At 31.3% G+C, this 18,495-nt stretch overlaps 1 protein-coding gene across 7 annotated transcripts in view; it reads left to right on the top strand.

The window, feature by feature from the left end:
- The window catches only part of DGKB (diacylglycerol kinase beta), a 581,858-nt gene that overhangs the window by 215,819 nt on the left and 347,544 nt on the right, over positions 1 to 18,495 (top strand). For all 7 annotated transcript variants that reach the window (XM_039862429.1, XM_039862425.1, XM_039862430.1 and 4 more), the window contains 3 exons: positions 480 to 596; positions 8,564 to 8,637; positions 12,236 to 12,310. In XM_039862429.1, the coding sequence (XP_039718363.1) occupies positions 480 to 596; positions 8,564 to 8,637; positions 12,236 to 12,310 (266 nt within the window). The remainder of the gene's footprint in view (positions 1 to 479; positions 597 to 8,563; positions 8,638 to 12,235; positions 12,311 to 18,495) is intronic.

Raw genomic sequence — 18,495 nt, 5'->3', positions numbered from 1 at the left:
GAGAAATGTTTTCCATTATGGTAAACAAAGGAGTTAGCTGCAATGGATTGTGAGTTTTAAGGTTTATATGATCCTTGATTTAATAATAGCTTAAAAGTCCATCATGAATTCGTCTTCAATATTGGATGTATTTATAAGCATTATTTCTAGTGCTTAGTACTAAATATTTTAATTTATAATCCTATATTTATCTTTACCATTGTTTTAATAAAATTAGCTTTAGTGCACCTTAATGACTTTTGACAGAGTCACAGTTGGGCACGTAGAGATAATACAGTTTGGATTCTTTTCCCATCCTTTCTTTAACTGATACATTGATCATGCATTTATCATATACATTGACCCATTTGAAAGCAACAGATTTCGTATTATTCACTAGGAATTTGGTACCAAGTCTGTAGCCATGAAATTCTTCTATATGTTTCCCCTTTCAGTAAAATAATTCAATAATTTTATAAAAGGTATTTTTTTCCTTACAGGAAAGACAGGCAACAGTGAAAAAGGAAAAAAGTGCTTCCCAGCAGCCCAACAAAGTGACTGACAAGAACAAAATGCAAAGAGCCAACTCTGTTACTGTGGAAGGACAAGGCCTGCAGGTGCGGTTTTTAAAATCCAAATTTTAGTAATTCTTCTATTTGTCACTTCTGTGCTCTTAAAGAGGCAGTTGTCAAGATATCGACCTATTTATTTAATGTGCAGATTAGCTCAATAGATGACTTCAGAAAAATCTTTATTAATTTATCAAGTGTCACTTTTATGGTTGATTAACAGAGTGATATTCTGATTAGTTTAATTGTTTATGACGTTAATGTCCATTTCAACTCAGATTGGTAAGAGATTTCTCAATCTGGTTTTTGCAAATTATTATTAAATATACACATTTATTATATATGTATATATTATTTATTTACAAGTATATTTTGTCCAAATATATTATTATATATATTTGGAAGAGTCATTTTGGTGTCAAAACATGTCTTTAGGAAAGAATAAAATGTACTCTACCTATGTGGATTTTATTTCTAATTATATAATAAAAATAATGAACTGAATACATTTTATTTATGTCTTTCAAAATTTAAGTCAAAATTAAAATCACCATATATATTTCTAGTTTAAGTGAAAATAGGCAGCTCAAAATCGTGTTTGTAGTGCTTTAAAATCCTCTGAATTACCCCTAAGGTTTCTGACATTAAGAACAAATTATATTTCCTTCTGTGTTTTAAAATCTCTTACAGATTAAATGTGTTTTATTTATTTAACTCTGTTTCTCACTCCAACATAAAAACTATCAATGAAGGCATACTTTATGAGATTGTGAAGTTCATTTTCTTATTTTCCTACCTATGTGTTTCTCTCTTCCAGTTTTCAGTTTCTTTTCTTAAAAGTATGCTTCAAGTTTCATGTTCTCCAGGAAAACTTCCGATTTACCACACGAAGATATATAATGTCACACACTTTCATTCAATAACATGATTTTGTGTCTTCCTTTATCATCAATTATTTTTTCTGTGAATTATGTCTTTACATTCTTTAATTTGAGAACACAGTTCAGAGCACACAGTAGCCTAAATGCTAGCTTCTTCATTGTTTTGAATATCTCATTGAAAATTTAATAACAGCTTAAATATTAAAACCAGGTTACTGCTTTGTTTTGATCTAAAGAATACATTATGAATAGAAAATCTATTATGAATTACTTAAATATAAAAAGAGGGAATTATGAATGATAAAATTATTACATTGCATAGAGTTAATTATCAAAAGTTAATTATCAAAATAAAAGTTAATTATCAAAAGAGGAAATCAGGATCTTCACTTTTTTGGAAATCATATTTTCATGTTTAGCAATCTCATTCGAAGTCCCAAATAGAAAATGTAATCACATTTTTGATAGCAAAAAATTTAATTAAGTGATCCTATGACATTTTTAGTGAAAAAAAATCATTTGTAAATTTAATATGTCAATTGAAAGTATTGATTAGTTTAAATCTTTAGTCACTGGGTTTCTAAAATGAAAATAATGAAAGAGAAACCTAATTTTAAAGTTCAAGTACATTTCACAATTGGCTAGGGCTCTTCTCAACATGGAAAACATGCATCATTTGTTAAACAATATATGTTAAGCACTATGGTAATATTTTATGCATATTAAATGGATTCCCTGTAAAACAAAAGATAATTATTAGTTCTTAATTTTCTCAATAAATGTATGATAGATATCATTCTTATTAATCAGTATTTTCACAATAAACATATTGGTGTTTGGAAGTAAATTATTTTCAGGGCCTCACAGTCATTGGTAAAGCCAAGGTTTGGATGAGGATCATCTGACTCAGAGTTTATGTGTTTTACTTCTAAGATACCCATCTCGCTGGTTAACAAATTTTAACAGGTATATAAATGTGAAATTTCTGACCACCGTGTTCTTCCTCATATTTTTATATTGTTGCAGATTTTGAAATAAAAATCACACGTGCACAGAATGGAGTAAATATGATATACATAGGTATTCAAAGAATTTTGGATAAAATACCAAGAAAAGGTATAAGACTAAATTCTAGGATAGCTATTTCATGCAAAATGGAAATATAAGCAATTTTTTTGTTGTGGTAATCAATTTTAGAATAATAAAAGTGTTCTTTATTAGAAAAGGCAAAACAATCTACCAGAAAATTGATTTTTGTGTTTTAAAAAGTATATATCATAAAAAAGCATTGAGATGCAGCCCAGTTTGCATATAACTCAGTGACAGAAGAGATCTACACTGCTTAAAGAAGACTATTAATCATAGTTAAGCACATTCATCTTACTTCTTTCCAGCTAACCAGCATAATGATCAGGATTATTATTTCTAATTAGAGGAAGTAATAGATCATGTATAACCTTAGGATGAGTCTCATTAATTAACCCGAGTCCTAAGGGACTTCAAATAGAGGTGGTTAAGCACTCTGTCTTTGTCATTGCTCGCACCGTAGGTTTACACTTAATACATATGATCAGATGTAATTGAAACTATAATTTCTTAACATGCAGGAGATGTAAAAATATGGATGAATATTCACATGTTAACGAATAAGAAGAAAAACAAAGCAATCACTTAAACTGTGTTAAACTAAAGTTACTTTGTCCCTAATTATTCTTTGAGAAAACTTTGTAAATAAAAGGGTTACTTGATAACCAAAAATTCTACTTTGTAATATTTTTAACAGAAGAAAAAAACTATTATACTTTTATACTGAAATAACTAAAACTAAACCAGTGTTATCTCTACCACAACTACTTCTCCCTATACCTTTGTCTTTCTTATTTGCAGTATCTCATAATCACCAAAACTAAACTACATCATATATGCACTATATACATCTATATAGTATGTGTATAAAATTAATTCCCTTTGATTGATGGTGTGTGTGTGTGTGTGTGTCTTTTGCATACTTTGAAATCCTTAAGTCTGTTCATAATTTCATAGTCAACCATTCATTGTGATTTTAATTATCTAAATCCAAAATTTTAAATCTATACTTTGAGTATTACAACAACCTTTAAATTAAGTCCCTGTCTCTATACAAATAATGGGCTAGATTATAAATGATGAGGAAAAAATAGAACTGAGTAAGACATGAAATATCATGGCAGAGAGTTGGGGTTGACTATAATTATAGGTAAGATGTCTAGATTAGAAGTGAGGAGTCAGGGACATCTCAAAGATGTGTGGCCCATGCAGCTAAAATGATGGAGTTGTCACTGACTGAGATGGAGAAGGGTAGAGATGGATAAGGTTTGGAGAGAAATTTCTTATTCTGTTAAACATCCAAATAGAGATGTCAAGTAGCAAGACATATGTGAATCTAGAATTTAGGAGGGAGGATGGATAAGATTTTGGAAGTGAAAGGCATATTGATGAAACTTAAAACTGTCATATAAAATGAGATCACTAAGGAAGAAAGTATATAGAGAGAAGGATAGTTGAACTGAGATCCCAAATTATTCTGACTCTAAAATCATGTGCTTTAATATTTACTGTATGAAATTATCCTTTTCTGTAAGTAAATGAATTTCAGAATTATTGTATGAATGTAAAAAATAAAAATGTTGCCATGTTAAAGACCATATTAGATGCAGTTCAAAAGAGAATTAGTGACCTTGTGTATAAAATTGAAACATTAGTTCTATCTTGATTCACAAATTCCATTCAAGTTTTACCAATTGTCTCAATAATATCTTTCATAACAAAAGAAGCTAGTCCAGAATCATAACATCCTGATTTTGACAGTTGTGTTGTATTTATATAGGAGAATGTGTTTTTTGTGTAGGCAATCTTAAAGTAAATAGAAGGAATGAAGTATAATTTTAGCAACTTACTTTGAAATGATTTAGTAAAAAAAGTTTGTACAGTGTTTGCAGATTTTTCTGTAAATTTGAAATTATTTTAAAGTATAAAAATAAAAATATCACTTTTAGTTAAAAGATTTTTATAAGATACTTTCATAATCTACTTAAATTCCTTTAAGTATATATGATTTGCATTATAATACAAATTAGCTCCCTTAGACTAAATTTTGACTTCTATTAATTTCTTACCCGCATTAGGCCTCTCTTAAAAACAGATCTGGAATCAAATAGATTGAATTAACAAATTGAAATATTACATCAAATAATTTCTATATCTTTTTCTTATCTCAAACTATTAAATTATAAAAGAATTGACTGATTATGATTATGCCCATGTTCAATAATAAGAATAACATAATATGAAATGAAATATAGAAACTATTTATGGATTTTGATATCGTTTCTGTTCTTTACTCAGGGACTTCATTAACAAATTTAATGAAGAATAAAGTTTCTATGCCAGGTTTCATTTGTATCTAAATCTTTTTCTTTATGCATCTTGTCTTTCACATCAGTTATTATTAGTTTCTTCAGAGTATAACAGGGAAAAAACAAAAACAAGGAACAAATAAAACATAGCCGTAGTTCAGACAAGAGAGCCATAATTGTGTCTCTCATGTATACGAAGTCCAGAAGTAGCGCTAATAAGACAGCTCCATGTTTTCCTTAGGAATGGTACTATCTTTCCCATCCTCTATCTGTAGCAACTTCAAGGTCACCTTATGATCAAAGATTGATGCTGTCATGGTGTCAAATTCCATGCTGGCATCCAGAGGAGAATGACTAGATGCTCTCATTCTTCTATTTCAAGGAGCATATCTTGAGTTTCTGTAGGACACTTTTGTATTAATCAGCTTGGACTGCTATAATAAATTACTGGAGACTGGGTGGCTAAAACAGACATTTATTTCTAACAGTTCTAGAGGCTGGAAATTTCAAGATCAAGGTGTTGACAAGGTAGGTTACATCCTGAGATCTCTTCTCTTGGTCTGTAGGTGGCAACCATCTCTCTGTGTATTCACATGACCTTGTTTTCGTGCGTGCACAGAGAGAGAGAGGAAGTTAGGGAGGGAGAGAGGGGGAGGAAAAGTTTGAGAGAGAGATAGATCTTGTTCTTATAAGGGTATTAATGCGATCATGAGGCTCCCACTCTCATGACCTCATTTAACTTTACAAGGGGAGTATGGTTGTAGGGCTTCAACATGTGAATTTGGGGGGACACAATTCAGTTCATAGCAACTTCCAATGTATATCTCATCAGGGAAAAAAAAACATTTTTTTTCTACTTAATATATTTATTTGCATTCTTACATGACAAGAAACCAAATATTACAACTTTTTAAAAGCTCTTTTTTTCCAAGCAGTAGCAACAGCTTCCAAGACACAACTGAGATTGTGGGGTGCAATCTTACAAAGCAACCCCTTGGCCAGGGTTTTTTTCACTAAGGATGGCAAGGAGTATGAAAATTAAGTGACAATAGTAGATGCTCCGTCACTAAGATACTGTGTCTTGTTTCAGGACTGTTAGTGAACACAGTGGTTGTTTATTTTTAACTTTTCAGACATAAAAATGGCTATGCGGCACTGTAGGTCTTTGGCTTTCAAATGTAAGAACTCAGCCTTTGGTCTCCTGGAAACTAAATTTACTCTGCTGGATTGTGCTTCTTTTTATAATAACAAAGTTGAGCAGAATTTTAAAATTTTTTTCAGCGAGCATTGAAAAAGATGCCAGAATTGCCTTGAACCTTGACATTTCTGGTATAGCACTATTAAATGATCCCTTAACACAAGTCTTTGTGGTGCTAATGTTTAATCAAGTATCACCTGTTAAGTGTAGGTTACATTAGGTCAGGTTTTTTATCTGTTAACATCATTGTCAAATGAGCACTATTCCACAGTGTCTTGTAAAAACTTACAAATAAATATCTAAAGTTTCTAATGTTTTATTTTTATATAGCCTTATTTTATAAGCCCAGTTTCTAATTAGGGATATGTGAGGGAAAGATTTTAAAATTAATTTTATTATTCCTATATTTCCATTTGGTTATTTAACTTTTGTCTCGTAGAGTATCATCATTCTTCTAAATTCTTCCTTTATCTAAATTATCTTTTTCTAATCTTTTTGACCTGTTTACCCAGTTACTCACCCCTAAAATTGAGATCAAAGTTTTTGTACTTTGAGATCCTCTACAGACTGTTCTAGTGAGACATTTGTTTGTGATAATGTGCTTAGAACATAACTGTTATATTTCATGCTACTGACCCTTATTTGATAAATAATGATACTTAAATGTTTCAATAAATAAATATTTCTGAAAAGCATTCCAAAACATGTTTACAAATGAATTCCAAATATTGTACCCAGTGTAAATTTACTATAATCTCATATAATGGTAAACTAGATGTTGTGTTTGGGAAGATCATCCTAATGAGTATTTAGGTTCAGATTTAGTGATTTGCTCAAAAACCTTTATTTACTTTGGTATTCTCACCTGTATTTAAAAATAAAAAGTAAGACTTCAAACTAAGTGAGAAAATGAACTAAAATCTACACCTGTTGGCATTTCTTTTTGTGTGTGTGGAAACTTTACGAGTTATATTTGATTTTATAATAGAATGAGAAATAAAGGTAATTGAAAACTAATCTTCAGATAAAGGTGTGTTTCGTTTTTCTTCATTTTAACTTTTAATAGGGAAGAAGGGCACATGTAGCAAGCAGCGCGATGACTTAACCTAGTAGGTACTTCTATACGTGAATTGGTTGAGCACATTTGGTGCAGGGAGAACTGGAAAGTTAACTGCAGATCCAGGTCATTCATCTTATCTCCCAACTGAATTAGAGACAAATCAGGAAGAAAGAACCTATGTCCTTTTTTCAAAGGAAAGTAAAATAGAGGCAGATAGGATAAATTGTAAATGAGAACGAGTTGGATAAATGTAGAAAAATGAAGAATATCTTGCACGACCTTCTCATATAGCTAATGTAAAAGATGTTAATATTTTCCCCATGCCTGTAGTCATTTTTAAAAATATCAGTTCACTTAAGAATTGGAGGGAAATGTGTTGGTAGAATATTTGATCTTACATTGTTTAAACAAATAGGAAGGACATCATATGGTAACATGGTTGTTATTATTTGTCTTATTAAATATTTAGTATTTCTTTCTAGGAGAGAATAACACAGCAATGAAGAACATTTCGAATTTATTTTGAAAAAGTAAATTGATTTAAAATTTTTCAACTTAATTTTTAGAGCTTCATTAATTGCATGTATTTGTTATTAAAGTATTGTTTTGTCAAACTATATTTAGATGAAAATTTTATATTGACTAGGAATACTTTTATAAAGAAGTTACCTCAACGTTGAAGTTATGCAAAATATAAGAGTTCTCCTTTATCAACCTATCACAAATAACTTTGCCCCTCACGAATAAAGTGCTATCACTTTACCTGTTTTATTTCTTGTCCTGGAATGTTTCACTACTAAATATGTTTGTCCGTATATTTGTTTACTGCATGTTTCTTCACTGGAATATAAGCTCGCCTAGGACAGGCACTTTTTCTCGTTCAACTGAGAAATGGGTAGTGATGGAAGCAGTGCATTGTGTATAGTAAGGACACACTCTTTAATGGACTCCTTTTTAGGAAATAGACTTGTTTAACTGGTCCTCTACTCTCTAAGCAGAAAAAGAAAACAATGGGGAAACATCATATAGAAAGGGACTCTTAGGCTGAAATGGGCCTCAAGCTACCTATTTATAAATGGTTGGGAAGACAGATTCCACACATGCCACAAAGCTCTAAAGTCTGGGTCCTCTATAAAAGTAGGGCTCTCTGTAATTTGATTCTTTTCTTTTTTTCTAATATTTCCCCTCTATATTCTATTTTATTCTGGCTGGTTTATTCACTGTACCGTAAATTGTACCTTTTGTTTTCATCTCATGGTTGTTCAAACTTATTCCTTCCTCATAGCTGCCTTCCTCTCTGCCCTGTATTGAGCTGGATCTTACCTCTTTGACCGCCCCCACCCCACCACACACACACACTTTCAGAATAAAAGAGCCATATTTTTGAATTTGCCAATTGGCATTTCATGACCTAGAAATAAAAGAGGACTTTTTCATATATAATGTGAATAATTTGTCTAAATGTCCAACTTTTCTCCTAGATCACTCCTGTTCCTGGTACTCATCCGCTTTTAGTTTTTGTAAACCCCAAAAGTGGTGGGAAGCAAGGAGACCGGTATGTTTTAAGTCATGTTTATTTTCTATGTCATAAATATGTAAAAAGATTAACTAAAACTATGGTATAAACATTTGAAAACATTTCTTGTGGTTTATAAATTTTTAATATGAAATAAATAATGCTAATGTCTATATGTTATATCTTGATATAATCTCTCCTTGTTTTTATAGTTGAAATTTTAATATAAAAATTACCTTTTGTAAATATTCTTATTATCATATCTCAGGTATCTGAATTTTCTCCACCCTACTTATCACTCCTAAACCTATCAAAGAGTTTTGCATACAACATTGCTCCATAAATACTATTGAATGAAAATTGGTTCTCTAACCGTCTAGTTTCATTATTTTGCATGTAGTTTTTCAATTTTCCCAGCACCATCTATCGAAAAGGCTTTTTTTTCTTCATTGTATGTTTTTGGCTCCTTTGTGGAAAATTATTTGCCCATGTATATGTGGGTTTATTTCTGGGTTCTCAATTTTGTTCCACTGATCTGTTAGAATGGCTATTATCAGCAAGACAAGTAATAACAAGTGTTGGAGAAATTGTGGAGAAGAAGGAAGCCTTGTACACTGCTCGTGGGAATGTAAATTGGTATAGCCACTGTGGAAAACAGTATGGAGGTTCCTTAAAAAGTTTAAGAATACAATTACCATATGACCCAGCAATTCTTCTAGATATCTACATGAAAAATTTGCAATCATTTAGAGAACCAATTTTCTTAACCCAGTAATGAGAAACAGAATTTATATTCAGCTTCTAGACAAAATATATTATAATGATTTTCTGCATGTGTATTTTGGAGAACATGATGCTGTATTTCTTGAAGAAGCACAATTAACTTAATCTGAATAATAGCTTCATTCTCAAGTATCTCAATATTCTGGCTGATAACACAAAATTTTGTTTTTCTAATGAGTTAATGATTTAGTCATATTTAATAAAAATCTGAAAATTACCAAATTGAGGAGTAAATCATATATCCCTCTAAAGAGGATAGTGATAATAATGTAACTGTATCTGCCTTAATACTTTCTAGAAGTCTTTACTAATCTCAGCTAATAAATGAGCAATCAGATAAAAGCACTAACCCAAACACTGTGGTAATAAAACAGAAATTACCTTTGTAGTTTACCAAATAGTGAAGTTTAAATGTTTCCATGAATAAAATTTTGTAATTTCTTACCATTTAACTTTCCAGTTGTATTTCAATGAAATTAAGAATGTTCTTCATTTTCTAATCAACAAAATATTATTTCTGTTTAAAATGTTTTTATCAACATATAGTTATATTTTATTTAACTCTGCTAAACATGATAGAAATTATTTTAAGTAAATAGTTGCTTAATAATTAAAATATTTATAATGTTTTATTAAAGAAAATAGTTGCCTCACTTATAGAGATATAAAATAGTAATTAAAAGTAATACTAAATTATTTTCTCTAGTACTAACAGTCTGTCTGCTGTATGGATATCTTGAAGAAAAAAACTAAACTCTTCTCAAAGAATTAGATAAGACTTAAATTCATGTTTGGAATTAGACACAAATTAAGTCTCAAGAGAAAAAAATAAAAAATATATTATGAAGGAGAAATCATTTCCCTCACATTAAGATAACAGTAACCGTGTAGAATACCGTTCTTAAATGTCTCTCTATCCCTTTTCTCACACATAAAAATAATTTTCTTTAAATTAAAAAAAATCATATAGATACACTAAAGTCATAATATAATTAAACTTAATGGGGTGGGCGGATACTTGAGTGCTCCTATATGCACACTCACTTATTGCTTGTCCTTTATGCACTAACAGGGACCATTTAAAGTAAAAGAAAATGTAAATATGTTTTCAAAAAGATCTATTATGAACAAGAATGTAAATTTTTCTGAATGCATAAGAGGAATCTTTTACAAACAATGAGATTCCATTCAGGATTTTTCTTTCAAAATACTTTGGCTTTTTTGACTTTGATATGTTAGATAAGTAGAAAAGGTCACAGAATCACATATTCATACAACGTTTCCCATATCAATCAACAAGTATGAAAATGGTCACAAATCATCATTCAGGCAGCAATGCCTGAGCAGAATGCAAACTCTGCAAGGTACTGAGGATGAAAGACATACAACACAGTCCTGCAGGGAAGCAGGCACACAAGTAGATATTTTGGAATACCACATGGTAAAAGCTAAGCTGGATATGTTTTAAATAAAGGTATTAGGAAAGTTCAGAGGAAAAAATGACTCTTTCTTAAGCCGGAGGTCTTTGAAAAGAGGTAGCTTTGAATTGGTTCTGATATAAGTCAATGTTAGGCAGGTGAAAGAAGAAAGACAGATTTGTGAAAGGGCGTGGTGTTTTGGGGGGAACCAGGAGATATTCACTAAGATTAAAATTTAAGGGAGGAAGGGTAAAAATGAGACCTAAACTATTCTAAACATAATGAAATATTTTATATTATAAATAACTTGACACAGGAACTTTTCATCATGGAAACAGCATGACTGTACTTAAATAGCGGTATAGAAGAGGGCTGGATAGGCAAGATTTTTATATAACTGGCGAGAGAGCTCGAAAGCCTTAATTAAGGCATGGGGATGGCGTACATAGTCAGGTTTGATAGACATTACTCAGATGGAAGGTGCAGGATTGTCCATAATCAGGTTTAGGTGCTGGGAAAAAGGAGGTGCTGAGAATGACACTAAGATCTTTCTTGAGACACTAGATGATATGAATTATCAAGATCTAGAATGTGAGGGTTATTCTGGATTTGAAGTGGAGGGATATAAGCAGATATTGCATTGTGCATTTGGAGAGTTTCCATCAGTAGACCTGGTAGGAACACAATTTTATAAATGTGTTTATAAAATATACAGTAACATTTTTACATGTATGTGAAAATAATTTTAAAAATCTAAATACATTTCTTCACTTTTATTATTTTGTCTAAGACTTCCAATGATGTGAGATATATGTGTACTTAGAAACACTTCATTGTATTTATTATACAAAGATTGATTTCTTTCAGGAAAAAATAAATTATTTAACATGTACTATTGAAACAGTTCAGCAATTTTATGAGCTGACTGATCAAGATGATTGTTTATGTGAAATAAATAGGCAGATGAGGTCACATTATTTGCTTGTATACATACAAAGTGCATAATCTAAATTTCTATGTGGGAGAGATAGTTTTCATCTCTATTAGGCTGGCCCCATAACCTATAAATTTCACAAGGATATGTTAAGAGAAGATATTTAAGTAATTTTATACTAATATTAAAATATTTATTTGAAATCTAATTAGCTAAATAACATAAAAGCAGGATAATGTTCTAAATACATATGCATATTTAGAATGCAAGTATCATTATTTCTAATTTATAAGTTTATCACCTTTATAATTACTGCTAAGCCTCTTTTTAAAAGAAACTTTAGTTCCTATTGAAATTTTATACTTCTAATATTGATACAAATTTCATAAACATATATAATTACAACTGTATGGTTACAACATTAAAGAGTGCTATTTATTTTAAAATTTGGGGGTATCACCAGATTTCTTATTTTTTTTCTTCGATATTTTCATCTTTATAGAATTTACAGAAAATTCCAATATCTACTAAATCCTCGTCAGGTTTACAGTCTTGCTGGAAATGGACCAATGCCAGGGTAAGTCCAAGGATAACATCATTACCATTAACTCATTTAATACTACTTAATTAAATAAGCAGCCTGACATGCCTAGAAATAATGTTATTTGAATACAGCAACCATATCAATATACGAAAAAGTGTTGAAAATAAACTACACAAGAGAAATCAATGCAAGTGCTGTTTTTCACAAAAGCCTGTTTCGAGCAGTTTTTTCTCCCTTCTAAATAGTGTGAAGTAAATTAATTCTAAAGCTAATAATATTCACACACATAAATATATATACATGCACTAGCTGGGTGCTTAAACTTCAAAACTATCTGTTTGAACAACTATTCTCCTTTATTCGTAAATATAGAATACAAATCTACAGAGTAAAGAAAAAACTAGTTTAAAAGAATCACAATCATCGTATGATTTTATAATTCCTACTTACCAAATCTAATAGCTATCACTCTATACTGTATTGTTGATAGGTAATATGCAGTAAAATAAAATAATTTTTTAACAGAAACCATATACTTTTGATGTCATAAGTAGTCACTGAAATAAATTGTCATTAATTTGGCCTAGTTAACTAATTAATGTCATCTTCTTCCACTGACCTGTTTTGTCTCTTTCAACATGAGAATAAACGTTAGACCAGATGAGTGAACAAATGATCTATAAGCCTTACAAAAGGTTCATGTTTTTAAAAAAAGCCAGTTTGATTAAATAAGTCCCTTAGGTTATTCTCAGAAACTAGAAACCAAATATTGAAATTGTCTGTACTCTTAAATGCTCAGAATAAAATTTCTATCAATGTGTCTATGTTAAATAAATATAAATACAATACAATTATTAACATAGGCTCCCACAATTATATTCATCTCTTTCTTCCACTCCCTGCTGCCTGCTGTCCAAGGCCAGTTTTCAAATGCTGAGCAGTGATCTGAGGAACCTCCTTGCTGCAAAAGGCAGGCTCACCAGAGGAATTTAGTTCAGAACAATACTTTTGTCAAGCTCTAAACTCCAGAATCTAAAGGATCATGAACAGATTATTGGCTATGTGAGCCACACGGGAAGCCACTATCTAGATAAAGCCAAACAAAAGTAAAGTCTTGATATTAACACAGAAGGTCAGACAGGATAGCTCTTTTTCTTGTTCTTTCATAGCCTGAACTTCAAAGAAGTAACTCTTATTCTGCAGGATTAAGGAACTATGCATTCAAAAATTTAGCTATTCCAAGACCCCTTAGCTACACCCAGGCCTAGTAAAACCTAGGATTTGTTTGTGTTTCATCATTGAATGCAATGCTTGCTGACTTTGCTAATTACAAGCCTTATAACAATCTCTCAGTGCCTTCTTGATCTTTTCTGTAAAATGAGAAAAATATTAGCTGCCTTATACAATAGTTCTGAAGTAAAATGAGTTGATGCCTATGAAGCATATAAAAATTTGCTTATCATATAATATGTCCTGTTAATGCTATCAATATTATCATTAACAATTGTTATCAATATTGTTAATAGTAATATTAATTAATAATTACAAATAACATGACTACTTTGTGGCTCTGTGAAATATACTGCAATAACATTGATTTTAGCCTTGTTTTCTCATTTCATTTTTTCTCTACTCTAAATATATACTGCATGATTCCTTTCACTCTTTCAGTTTTTGGCATCTTTTTTTCCTCTATTTTAATATATTGAAAAAATAAAAGTAATATTTGTACTTTTAAAAATCCATGCTACGATGAATATTGTTTAGAAAGTAAAATAAGTTAAAGTCCCAACTTCAAGCAATACCACTCCTTAGGGTTATCATTGTGAATTGTTTGTGTATATCCTCCCAGAACTTTTCCTATAAACATAAAACTTAATGTATGTATATAATGTATTTACATCTATATTCATATATATAATGCATTCATATACTAACTGACACATGTATGTTTTATAGATAAGTTGATTTTTTACATAACTTGGAGTAATTCTTTTATTATACTGAGAAGCATATGACAAATATTGAGTTCAGTCCTTATTGATCAGTTTTATTATTTTTAAGAGCTATAGAATATTCCATAGTTTTTAGCTATGCCATTATTGATAAGCACTTAGAATACCTGTACTTGTAAATTATTACCTAATATGCTGTTAACAATTATCAAATTATATATGTTTTTTTAAAAAGTGTATTTAAAATTTTTATTGAACAGGTTGATATAGGTAGAATTGCTTAGTTAAGAATATTTTAATTTAATTGCGTAGGGTTCTGCCAAAGTGCTTTGCAAAACATTAGTACTGAGGTTGCAATCTTAGCAGCTTATTTTTCACGACCTCCTTTAAATTGGCTATCTTTAGCAATTTCTATTTTTTGTCCAATGTGAGAGATGAAAATCTATCCCTATCATTTTTATTTGCAAGTCTCTGATCAATTATAAACTTAAATATGGCATTAATTAGATTTACTTTTCTATAAACAACAGAAATGTGCACTGACGTATCTAAAATAAAGTTTACTGGAAAATTATGAAGTTGCTCATAAAATTAATGGAAAAATGAAGAACTGTTTCAGAAAAGATAGGGATCAAGACAATTTTAGGAAACAGAACAGCAGGAATAAAAGGACAATGTCTCATGGGAATTATTGCTGAGAGGAATTGATTCTAACTGCTTTTGGTACACTTACTCTCTGTTCAAGATTCAAACCCCAGAGAGAAGCATATTTATTGGTCTCGTTTCCCATGCTAGAACCTTGACTAGTTTGCAAATGGGACATCTCGACTGACCGTCTTGTCAAGATTGAATCCAAATAGTTTATTTCCTCAAAGGCAAATGAGGATGCTATAACCTGGGAATGAAAGATGAATTCTTAGTGGGAATAAACAATAAGAGTTCACCACATTCCAGTCACTGGGCTGTCCACTATCCCTTCTTTTCTAAACATGTAAATTGAAAACAATTATATCAGTCAACATATTGCTTCTACTAAATAAATAACGAAAAACATACTCTTATACTCCTAAAATGGAAACAAACCAAGCTCTCATATACTTACTATAGTCGGCTTCAAACAAGTTCTGGTTCTTTCGAAATATCTCTGGAGATGACTATTGTCTCCACTCTTTTCATCAATTTAGTCAAAAATAAGGAAATATAAGGATAAAATTTTAAAAGATAACTAATTAAACATTATTTTTAATAATATAAAGAATGAAAACATGTCAAGTCTATAGTCCTGGTTTTGCAAATGATTGAAAATTATAGCTGAAATACAAAACATTTTTCCTGCCTATATGTCAGCTCTGCAGAAATTTTTATGCAGCACAGTGACCTAAGTATTTTTACCTGCTAAATTTGAGACTTTGGTAATCTTGTTTTTACAGGGCAAATTAGTCTCTCACATACCTGTACTGATAGGCATGGCAGTATATGACAGTATTAGAGCTATCTATCAAATATGTCCAGATATTTTCCCAGACCTTGATTTTATTGTTTTTCTTTAACTATAAGTATTGAGAAGCCATAATGATTTATTTCATAATAAACTAGTCAGAAGGTAGATTATTCACATTTTTTTCCTTGTTACAGTAACCAGCAGTATACTAGAAATGACTCTTTTGTTAGCTTGGATATTAAAGTGGAAACAGGGAGAGAGAGCCCTTCCTCACCCCTGCTTACTCATGATTCCCATAGAATGAGTGATAAGCCTCTTAAGTAATGCCACTAAGATTTGCAGTTGTTTGTTACTGTATGTAACAAACAGTAACATACAGCCTTTAATGACTAACCAATGATAGAAGTAGAGATCCTATTAATGCTTCCTATTTCCATTGTATAACAGCAAATCTATTTTTCGCTGGGAATCAAAGTCAATTATAAGTTAACGTCATATCTTTCTTTTTCCTGTTTGTCTTGTGGTATGAAGAGCCTCAAAATGTCTAGGTGTCAGTTTCAGCTTCTAATTCAATGAAAACTTTATTGTCTCATATGGTAGCATTTTTTGCTTTGGGGTTAAAACATCTAAACCATTAAAAAAAGAAAGTACAAATTGGTAGTTACAAAATAGACATGGAATGTAAAGTACAACATAAGGAATATAGTCAATAATATAACTATGTATGGTGCTGAGTGGGTACTAGGAGTGGGTACTAGACTAATCAAGGTTATCATTTTATAAGTTACATAAATATCTAGTCATTACACTGTACACCTAAAACTAATATAAAATAATATTAGATCTCAACTATATTTGAAAAATAAAAATATTGTTAAATAAATAAATAAATAAATAAATAAACTATATGATTTCAAAACCAAGGGGATGGAAAGCAAATTTTTGAAAGTAGGTGTATTAGTAAGTGATATAGAGAGAGATTTAGTATAAGGATTTTGCATGTTAATGGAGGCTGACAAGTTCAAAAATCTATAGAGTCGATGTTCCAGTTTGAATCTAAAGGCTGATAAGCTGTTGTAAAATTAGGAAGAGCCATTGTCTCAGTTTGAAGGCTATCAGGCTGGAGGATTCTCTTTCTGGAGTAGCGTTAGAATTTTGTATTATTTCGAACTTCAACTGATTAGACGAGGCTCACCCACATTATGGCGGGAGGGCAATCTGCTTTAAAGTCTATCAATTTAAATGTTACTCTCATCCAAAACACCTTCACTGAAGCACCCAGAATAATGTTTGATTACTACCTGGACATCCCATGGCCCAACCAACTTGACACATAAAATTAACCATCACAGAGAGTCTTAAGTGTAATTGTAAGTTTCTTTACCCAAGCTTTACCTCGTGGTCCCAGAACCATCTTTTTTGACATGGGTAAAGAGCATCTTATAGTTCAGAGCACGCACTACACCGTATAAGTGTTCCCCACTTATTCAAGAGACCAAGTCTTCAACAGGCTATGTCAATATTCTATTAACTAACTGCTTCTCCCTGATAAAATATACAAGAAGGCCTTTTAAGTCCCACAGGAATCAGCTTACTGCCTTTATTTTCCTCTATAAAATAAATTCTTTGATGGGAGGCAGCAATATGTGAGACACTATGATAGTGTATAAGGCATTCAGTAAGGCAATTGCTAAGACCAGTGACAAAGACATAATGGGAAGGAAAAATAAATCTAATTGCTAGAATAAATGTCTAGTTCAGTGAGGCAGATGGCCGCACTTCCATTATGGAAAGGATCCAGTGAATTTAGGCTTTTCCTAAGTAGCTGGGAGATTCCCTTGAGGTACAGTAACATATTGGAATTCACTCGTTGGTTCCTTTGATGACAGTTGAGTATTCCGGAGTCAGTAACTACCCTTCTTGTTGAAGATAAATCGGTGTTGTTAACCTCTTCCATTGTTTCCACAAACATGAACATGTGCTTTTAAAACACTCACTGGGAGTAACTAAGCATAAATGCTGACTGGCATTCCTTTGGGACATCTCTAGTCCCAATAGATATTCCTTCTGAGAAATTCGGTTGTATAAATTTACCTTTCATCACTAATTCTCCATTCTTGTTCTTTCCAAGTCCATCATAGTATAAAATATATTATTAGCAAGCACTGTGAAATTTGTGTGTTTACTAAACTCTGGGCATCATTCTCTCCAGAAAAGGTAGACAGAAAATCTTATTGTTTGAAATACTGCCCACTTGTCAAAATGTGTTCTTTTCTGTCCTCAAATTACTCCCAGTGTAGTTGTACTGCCACAGCTGTCTACTTCTTGCTACTTCTGATATATCATGAAGCATCATTGGTAAACCAGTTTTTTTTTTTATTCTAAAATGTTGGAATGGAGAAATCTCTATGTGAGCATAGGTCTAAGTTGAAGGAGAAGTGGAGAGTGCAGCCAGAATTAGATTATCTGAGAGTTGGGCCCAGGTACTTGAATTTCTTAAAAGCTCCACAGCTGATTATGTCGAAGAAGCATGGAGAACAACTGATTTAGTAGATCAATTGTTGTATAAATAGGTGTTATAGGCCATAAAGATATGCTACAGTTAGAGTAACTTCCTATTTAAATTTACAACAATCACTATAAATTCTTAAACAACCTATTCATTTCTCGTACTACCATTTTTGCAAATTGCCATGTAGGGATGAATCAGCAACCCCCCTTGGTGTCTCCAAGATTAAAATTCAGATTTAAACTCCAGAGAAAAAGTGTCTCATTTCCCTAGCCTTGGCCACATGCCTATCCTATTGCTTGGATCAATATAG

Source organism: Pteropus medius, unplaced genomic scaffold (genome assembly GCF_902729225.1).
Source record: "Pteropus medius unplaced genomic scaffold, Ma_sr-lr_union100, whole genome shotgun sequence".
NCBI lineage: Eukaryota > Metazoa > Chordata > Mammalia > Chiroptera > Pteropodidae > Pteropus > Pteropus medius.
This window is presented reverse-complemented; position numbering and strand designations above follow the sequence as displayed.